We start from the raw sequence: 9260 nt of genomic DNA, 5'->3' as shown, positions 1-9260 counted from the left end.
CAGTGAGGCACCAGGCATACAATACAATGTCCAGCTATGTTGGGGAATCCTAACGTGGCGCCCAGTGCAAGTAACCCTAGAGGAGCGGGGGGTACTGGTATTAGAGGGTTGGCAAAGCTAATTTTGAGTCATCTGTAATCAGACGGAACTTAAAATTTTGTAGGATAAATGTTATGCGTTTCAACGCGATCAATGGAGACCACTACATTTCTTCCTTGACTTCAAGGTGAAATGTTTCAGTCGCTGAGACACCTTGTATGGCCCATTGTAAGGTTTTGGTTGCACGGCTTGTGTACCTTAGCATATGAAGTAGAAAGCATGACTTGATGTCTGACGGTCTGACTGGACAAAAACCTCTGGTGTGTGTACCTTGAGGATGATTTTTTGCTTTGACCCCTGGTATCGCTTTTTTGGACAAACACACCACCCTACAATAATTTTTAAACCCAATATTAAGAAAAAAAGAAGACGATAAAATACAAATAAAAAAAAGTTTTTCTGAAAAAAAAAAGAAAAAAAAAAAAAAAAAAAAAAAAAAAAAAAAGAAAAAAGAAAAAAAAAAAAAAAAAAAAAATGTTTTTTCTTGGATGTGTGCAACATAGGTAAGATTGTCGGTGATGGAGTGTTTGTTAAAAAGAAGCGAAAATGCGAAGGGTCATTCCATACACAGTTTCTGTACAGGCAAAATGTCTTCTTGAGGGCAGTATCACACCAAGTAGAAGAGAGGTGAGTCAACCCAGTTAGAGACGGAATCTGTCGAGGGATTTTAGTTGCGTGAAAATCGCCTACCAAGCCTTTGCCACATGGAGAAGGCAGCTAGTGTCGTTATACGAGTGGATCCACTAACACTTGCATCAATTGTTTTCATATCATGATTCAAAACTGTTACACATCTTTGTGGTGAACTTTGAAGGCAATGCAAAGGGGAAATCCAGTGTTTGTGTTCCTTTCCCCCCCTTTTTCAAAAGCTCTGGCTTAACCCCTTTTTTAGTATTTGCAAGCATTATGGCACTGGACAACAGCCTAAGGACAAGGTGTCCCCTAATAATCTACCATGGTCAATAAATATCGAGTATACTTGAAGTGGTAGTGGCACACAACACAACATCATATTAACATGGCTCAAAGCGGATGTCTGGGGAGAAAAGGGCTGGAGGGAGGACTGGGTGTTGATGAATTTTGGATCGTTGTACAATGTAACAGGCTTGTGTTTTCATGCACGGAAGTCTACAGTTGATGGTAGACAGAATATCCGAGCGTAATTGAGGCGCTCCTGAGTTGCCCCGTTTTTTTCATTACGGGGTGAGATAAAGAATGTGATAATGTTATGTCAAATGAAATGGAAGAAAGGGGTGGGTGTACTCCAGGAAATGTCAAATGATGGAATTTGGAGGGATGGATTGGATCGACCTTCAAGTTCTGACGGAGGAATTGATGCTTGATATTTGCCAGTTGTTAGGGTCATTCTCGGTTGGCTTCAGCGATATATTCTGCCAAATCAATATGGGAGCTGAATACCGAGAAGTGCATTATGCTAATCCGTCCAAAGATGCATCTGCTCGCTGTGTGGACCCTTTTATAGCTTGATGCTCAGTAGTAAATTGTGATAATGAATCCACGGTGACGAATCTGGCGGGGTGAGTGGACGATCAGACACAGAGTCCCGTACCGGGGATATGTTAATGGTTTGTGATCGTGCGAATATGGACAGGTTGTCGACCCCTCTCACAAAATGGTGAAAATTATTGGTTTGATGGCTAAAATAGATGTAGACAAAATTTTCATGATCGAAATTGTGCTGTACGTTTGTCAGCTTGGTTGGAGCTTTTTGGTTAGAAGTAGGTGAGGTTTTTGCCAAGTTGTATATGTTTGTTGCACCCCCCACACATTTGCTCCACACTGAATTTTTCGTGACCCGGATCAGTGATAAATACAGGTAGGAGCTCAAATTTAGGTGGAAAAGGTAGAGTGGCGTCTTAGCTCAATGGTTCCTTACTAGTCTGGGATATGTTGGTAGTTGTTCTTCCAATCCATTCGTCGGTCTTTGTTTTTTGTGGTGAGACGCTGGAAATCGTTGATTCGAAGTCTTATTGAGAGGTTGGAGTGTTTGCACACTAACCGGATTTTTTTAAACCTTGATAGAAATAAGAGCCTACCCGAATCTCTTAACGTTGCTTATGGTGGAAGAGATATTTAATCGTTGTTGTTTTTGTTTACTGCGACCTTCCTTTTGGCCAATGTTGCCAAACCTCCATTAACATCACTGAGGGGCCATTAGACATTTCAATTGATGCACATCAAATTTTACTGTTGGGTTGACGATGGAGACATTATATTTCTTGAAAGTTTCAATTGTACCCTAATTTTGGAGGGGGACAAATGTTCTGTGCGCGCGTAGCACATTGCAAATCAAGACACCTCAATGTATGCATAACAGAATGAGAATACCGTGAGTACTTATGATACTTTATAGCATTAATTAATTTGTCGAGCTCGGCGTTGCTAATACTGACATGGCATATGAAACAAACCCAACAAGGCCCCAAACCTGGAGTAGGACATAGCTGTTTTGGAAGGAGGGATGGTGTTGCTTACATCCGGTATTTTTGATGGAACGCATGCCAGGTTCAATTTTAGAGAAAATAGTTAGAGCCCTGTAGAGATGTGAGACATCTGTTTGGGGAATAGGGTTACGGTCAGGAGTGGGAATGACGGTCCAGAGCCCGTAATCTCACCACAGTCTCCAATCTCCAGATTTCTTGGGACTCATGTGTTATGGAGAGACAAGACTTGATGGACAACATATGAGCCGAGGTCCATATAGGATAATTCGGATCGGAAAACATTCAGATCTAAGGCGAGAGAACTCCAGTCGGGCATGTACTGGTGGGTCAGTTGTAACAATATGAGCGTTACGTCCCGGTTGGGGAATTGTGGGTGAGTGAATGTCTGAAGCACAACTGGAACAGCATGGAGAATTTTGTCTACAATGAAGGGGTTTGGTAGAAGGTGGGCTGATGGAGGGTTTTGGATGCGCCATTTCGTGGTTCACTTGGTATATTGGGTCCCCAAATTTGTCAATGCAACGTTGTTCTCTATCCACCAGGAGAAATAATGGCGTAAGAATAATTTTTGCCATAGAGTTTTTAGATTTTAACTCGGTTCTTAGGAACATAACACCCGTGTGGAACCGTCATGATGGAGTCCAAGACTGAGTGAGGGTCATATGACGCGTGTACCAAAGGTTAAGAGGGGTGAATTTGACAGTTTGGAGTGGGAGGAAACGGTTGTTCTTATTGGCAGCTTTTGTTGAGGGTATCTTTTTTATTATTTTCATTCTGACATGTTTCAAAGAGACGAGTTGTTACTATTTATGACCGTGGCATCTACAAATGTAACAATAGCGGACTGTGTCATAAGGCCCGTGAATCGACATTTGCCATAGCGATGGCCTGGATGTTTCCCTTCTGAGAGCTAAGGTGGTTTGCAACTTTTCGGCCCCTTTTGGTTTTATATTCTCCAAACTTTGATGATACCAGCACAATCTGAATTAGGGATGGAAAAGATGAAATGGGCTCGACCTGGATTCGGCCTGATGTGGTACGGTGTTTGACCAAATGCGTCGGGCTTTGAGAAGTTGGTTTAACTTCGTGCAATTACGGCCTTGCAGTCATACATCTAAGAACAGTGAGCCGTCAGAGGGTGACACCACTGTATTTTGTTAAGTAGTTTTCCCCTTTTATTAATTCCATCACCCCTTGTTGCTAAGTAGCTTTAATTCCTGATTTTTTTTCCCTCCGACCTTATGGAATCTTGCGTTGAGCCAACCAATCAGATCTGATCGTTTGTAGCCGTTTTTGAGGGAATTTTCGGAGTTTTTTTTTTTTTTTAATAGTTCACTGCATATATTGATAGGTCAAGTGAGTGTGCTCTGATCACCCAACGAGCTGCTGCATGCTGCGGGCGAGTTGCAGTGGCTGGCTTATCTATTCAATGCTTTGTATTGAAGACTTGTGTAAAACGACGCTGTTCTGATGCTGATGTGCTTGAACTAAGAGAGTCTTTCAAGGCTTCAAAAGGGCCGTCATCAATGGGAGGCAAAAGGATGAGATCAGTACCTCGGTGGAATATTCAGGGGAGAGAGTAGCTATGATGTGGTCAACTGTGGTTCTACCGGTCAGTATATTCAATTTGGGGTTAAATGCGTTTTTCCCTTTTTTTTCCCCACACAGGGCAAACCAAGAAGTTAGGATTGCAGGCCCAAAAGCAGACTCTTCAGAATGACAGCATGGTAGCCAATTGTCTTAAATTTAGTCGGTGGTTTTCTTTTTTCCTTTTCACCAATTTAGTGTCATATATAGAAAACCTTCAATTACCACATACTCAAACTGTAATCCATTCCATAATATATTAATCCTTTCTTTTTTACGGGTTCTGGATGATGATCTTCGGTTGGAAGGAATGGGATCAAGGAATCCCAACTGATTGGGGGACATTTACAATTCCTGTACGTAAGTTAGATTCTCTTACAAAAGGTTTTTTATCATATATAAAAACTCAATAACAATTAAGAATAACAAATACATGAACTTAATAACAACACCATTCAAGTCGAGAAACGACTGCCACAAGATGACAATGATCGAGGATGAGATACTTCTAATTATAACCCCGCGACGATATCTTTTCTGGTATCCGGACTTTACTTGAAGTGCGTTGTTTTAAACCACTACCTACTCCCCTCAGTGAGGACAGGCACAATCACATGTCCGTCCTGTTTGGTGAACCTAACGTGGCCGCCCAGTGCAAGTAACCCTATAGGATGAGGGATTTTGTCGTATATAGGTTTGGGCAATCACTGGTCCACTGTCAGCGAGATTCGTATGATAAAGTATACGGTTTCAATCGATCAATGTAGACACTACAGTCCTTTCCTTTGACGCACTGGTGAAATGTTTGTCCGTGGCGCTTGAGAACCTTGTATGGCCCATTGTACGGTTTTGCAACGGCTAGTGTACAGCCTCATGACGTAGAACGACATACTGATGTCTTGAGGTCTTTATGGACAAAACACTCTCTGGTTGTGGTGGACGAGGTGAATTTGCTTTGAGGTCTCGGCAAAATGTCTTGAGTATCGACAACATAGTTGGCAAGATTGTGTGTGATGGGAGTGTTTGTTAAAAGCAAGCGAACAAGCGAAGGGTCATTCCATACACCAGTTATCGGCTGTACCGGCACCAATGTCTTCCTGAGGGCAGTATGCCCCACCAAGTAGAATGATGAGGTAGCGAGTCAACCCAGTTTAGCAACGAATCTGTACGTAGGGATGATTTCAGTTGTTCGATGGAATCGCTCTACAAGCCATTTGCCAAATGGATGATAGGCAGTAGTTTGAATACGAGTGGTCCTAAACACTTGCATCAATTGTTTCCATAACAGGGATTCAAACTGTCTACAACCAATCTGTGGTGACCATTTGACAGGAATGCGTTAAAAGGGGAAATCCAGGTGTGACAAAAGCTCTGGCAACAGTATTTGCAAGCACTGTCCTGGCAGTGGAAACAGCCTCAGGCCAATGTGTTCAAACAATCTCATGGTCAAAAATATGAGAGACTTTGCAAGTGGGTAGTGGACAACAACACAAACATTCAATATGAACATGGTCAAAGCGGATGTCTGGGGTGGGGGAGGAAAATGGCTGGAGGTGAGACCTGTGTGTTGATGAATTTTGGATCGTTGACAATGTTTAAACAGGTGGTGTCAATGCACGGAGTCTCAGTTGATGTTAGGCCAGACATATACGAGCTGTAAATGAGGGTTGAGTGCCCGATTACGGGGTGAGATAAAAGAATGTTGAATATGGTACGTCTAAATGGAAATGGAAGAAATGGGTGGGTACTCCAGTTGAAATGTCACAAATGATTGGAAATGTTGGAGGATGTATCGGGATTGATTCAATTTTCGGGAGGAGGGAATCTGATGCTTTTGATATTTTGCCCAGTGTAGGGTCATTCTTCTGGGGCTTCAGCGATCTCTTTGAAATCAATATTAGGGAGCTGAAACAGAGAAGTGGCATTTATGTCAATCCGTGAAAGAGCATCTGCTACGCTGTTGTAGGACCCTTTTATATAGCAGATGTCAAGTAGTAAATTGTGAAATGAATCCAAGGTGACGAATCTGGCGGGGTGAGTGACGATCAGAAACAGATGGTCAGGGGATATGTTAAGGGTTTGGATCTGTTGAGAATATGGAAGGTTCGACCTTCCACAAAATGGTGAAAATGTTTGATGGCTAAATAGATAGACAAAAGTTCATGATCGAAAGTTGCTGTACTTTTGGTCAGCTGGTTGGAGCTTTTTGGAGAAGTAGGTTGATGGGTGCCAATGTTGATCTATTTTCTGTTGCAAACACTGCTCCAAATGCTATGTCTGAGGCATCAGTGATAATACAGGTAGGAGCTCCAAATTTAGCGTGGGAAAAGGAGAGTGGGTTAGCTAAGGCTTCCTTAATAGTCTGGAATGCTTTGGTAGTCTGTTCACTCCATTGTAGATCTTTGTGTGCGCTGGAAATGGTTGATAGTAAGTCCTGAGAGGTTGGAGTAGTTTGTCACAAACCGGAATAAACCTATGATAAAATTACGAGGATAAGCCTAGAATTCTCTTAAAACTGTTGCTTAGTGGTTGGAAGAGGAAACGTTTGGATTACTTCGACTTCTTTTGTAATGGCAAAACTCCATTAACATCAATGAGGTGGCCAAGAAATTTCAATTGATGCACACCAAATTATACTTGGTTGGGTTGAGATGATGACATACTTCTTGAAAACGTTCAAGTACTAAATCGGAGATGGGACAAATGTTCTGTGGGCGTAGCACTTGCAATCAAGACATCATCAATGTATGCATAAACAGAATGAGAAACCGTGGAGTACTTTATCGATAAAGCATTAAAAATGTCTGAGCGGCGTTGCGAAGAGCTGAATGGCATATGAACAACCCAAAAAGGCCAAATGGAGTAGTAATAGCTGTTTTTGGAATATCGGATGGTTGCCCACTGGTATTTGATGGAAAAGCCCATGACCAGGGTCAATTTTAGAGAAAATAGTAGAGCCCTGTAGAGATGTTGAGAAATCCTGTATATGGGGGAATAGGGTTTACGGTCAGGAGTGGGAACTGAGTCCAGAGCCCGATAAATCTCCACACAGTCTTCCAATCTCCAGATTTCTTTGGGACCATGTGTTATGGAGACGACAAAGGGACTTGATGACAGACATATGATGCCGAGGTCCATCATATGATCAAATTCGGATCGGACAACATTCAGATGCTCAGGCGAGAGACTCAAGTACGGGCATGTACTGGTGGTCCAGTTGTAACAATATGATGCGTTACGTCATGTTTCGGGATTTGTTGGTGAGTGAATGTCTGAAGCACAACTGGAAACATTTCATGGAGAATTTTGTCATACAATGAAGTGGGTGTTTTGGGTAGAAGAGTGGGGTGATGGAGGGTTTGTGTGATGCGATTTCTTGGACACGTAATTGGTCACTTTGTCATCAAACGTTTGTGTCCCCATATCCACCAGGAGACCATAATGGCGTAAGAAATCATCTGCACTTAGAAGTAGAGTTTTAACCTCTGCGATGGGACAAACACCTTGTGGAACGTATGATGGAGTCCAAGACTGAGTGAGTGTCAATGAGCGGGTACCAAAGGTTAAGATGGGTGAATTATTGACAGTTTGGAGTGTGAGGAGGCAACGGTTGTTCTTATTGGCAGCTGTTGATGGTATAATACTCACTTCTGCACTGTACAACGAGAAGAGGTAATTTATGACGTGCTCTACAATGTAAAATAGGCGACTGTGTTCATTAAGGCCAGTGACGCCCATGCCACTAGCGACTGGGCCTGGATGTTTCCCTTCTGAGAGCAAGGTGGTTTGCAATTTTCGGCTGCCTCTCCAAACTTCTGATGATACCCAGCACAAAATCTGAATTAGGGATGGAAAAGATGAATGGGCTCGACCTGGACTGGCCTGCTCGTGTACGGGAAATACTGCGTCGAGGTTTTGAGAAGTTGTTTTAACTTGTGCAATTTCGGCTTTCAGTTCACTAAATCTCAGCAACAGTGAGTCAGAGGGTGAAACTGTAGCTACAGTAGGTGTGGCAACTTCCATCACCTTGTCTGCTAAAGTAGCTAATTCCTGAAGACTTATTGCCATCGGCAGTTGATGCCAAAAATCAGCCTGACGTTTGTAGGGAGGACACTGGAGAAATAGTTCACGCATAAAAATTGATAGGTCAAGTGCAGTGGCTTTATCACCCAAGAGCTGCTGCATGTGTCGGAGGAGTTGCATCGGCTTGCGATCTCTCAAGTCTCTGTATTGAAGACTTGTTGTAAACGACGCTGTTCTGATGCTGCTGTTCTCTGAACTAAGGCGTCTTTTCAAGGCCTTTAAAGGGGTCATCCTCGGGAGGCAAAAAGGATGAGATCACGTACCTCGGTGGCATATTCAGGGGAGAGAGTAGATATGGATGTGGTCAAACTTGGTCTTCGAGTCAGTAATATTCCATGTGGTAAACTGCGCTTCAACCTGGGCAAAACCCAAAGAAGAGGATTGGCAGGCCAAAAGGGCAAGATCTTCAGACTGACAGCATTAGTAGCCATTGTTCTTAATTTAGTCGGGGTCACCAATTTAGTCATATAGAGAAACTCAATAACAATATCAATGAATAAACTAAGTCTGAGAAACGACTGACACAAGATGACAATGATCGAGGATGATAAAACTTCTAAGTAGAACATGATGATGGAGTATTTTATCTTTTTCTGGGAAATACGGGAATTTTTAACTAGAAGTGCGTGGGCGCACCACTACAGTTTCAAACATGTTTTATATGTAGGTACAAGTACATATACTAAGCAGTCATTTAAGGCCACCACAACCTTCTACAAAGACTACTGAATGTGTTGGTCTGAAGAAGCCTCTCTCTGATTTTACTAACACAGTTGTTGAAAGCCCTTCTACTAAGATTCTCAAACAACAGAAATTCTTGGTGTGGAGTATAAACACTAATAACGATACTTTATTATAGTATTTCTAAAGTATTAAAAATTATTGAAGTTGTTGTTGAAAGAAAGAAAGACTGTGATGTTTGGCTATGCAAGATATGCTATCATGATCTTCATGGCAGTAGATAGGAGCAGTCAATTATTTATGATTTGTGCCTTTGAATGGTATCATTTTAGCTGTGCTGGAGTA

At 42.2% G+C, this 9260-nt stretch overlaps 1 protein-coding gene across 1 annotated transcript; it reads right to left on the bottom strand.

Moving 5' to 3' along the window:
- Positions 1-7460: 7460 nt before the first annotated feature.
- LOC121391999 lies at positions 7461-8465 on the bottom strand. The gene has a single exon (XM_041523419.1). The coding sequence runs from the start codon at positions 8463-8465 to the stop codon at positions 7461-7463; it is 1005 nt and encodes a 334-aa protein (XP_041379353.1).
- Positions 8466-9260: the final 795 nt, after the last annotated feature.

Source organism: Gigantopelta aegis, unplaced genomic scaffold, assembly GCF_016097555.1.
Source record: "Gigantopelta aegis isolate Gae_Host unplaced genomic scaffold, Gae_host_genome ctg3241_pilon_pilon, whole genome shotgun sequence".
Classification (NCBI taxonomy): domain Eukaryota; kingdom Metazoa; phylum Mollusca; class Gastropoda; order Neomphalida; family Peltospiridae; genus Gigantopelta; species Gigantopelta aegis.
This window is presented reverse-complemented; position numbering and strand designations above follow the sequence as displayed.

Coding starts and splice junctions, on each gene's coding strand:
- LOC121391999 (XM_041523419.1), bottom strand. CDS start 8,465: ATGACCCCTTTAAAGGCCTTGAAAAGACGCCTTAGTTCAGAGAACAGC.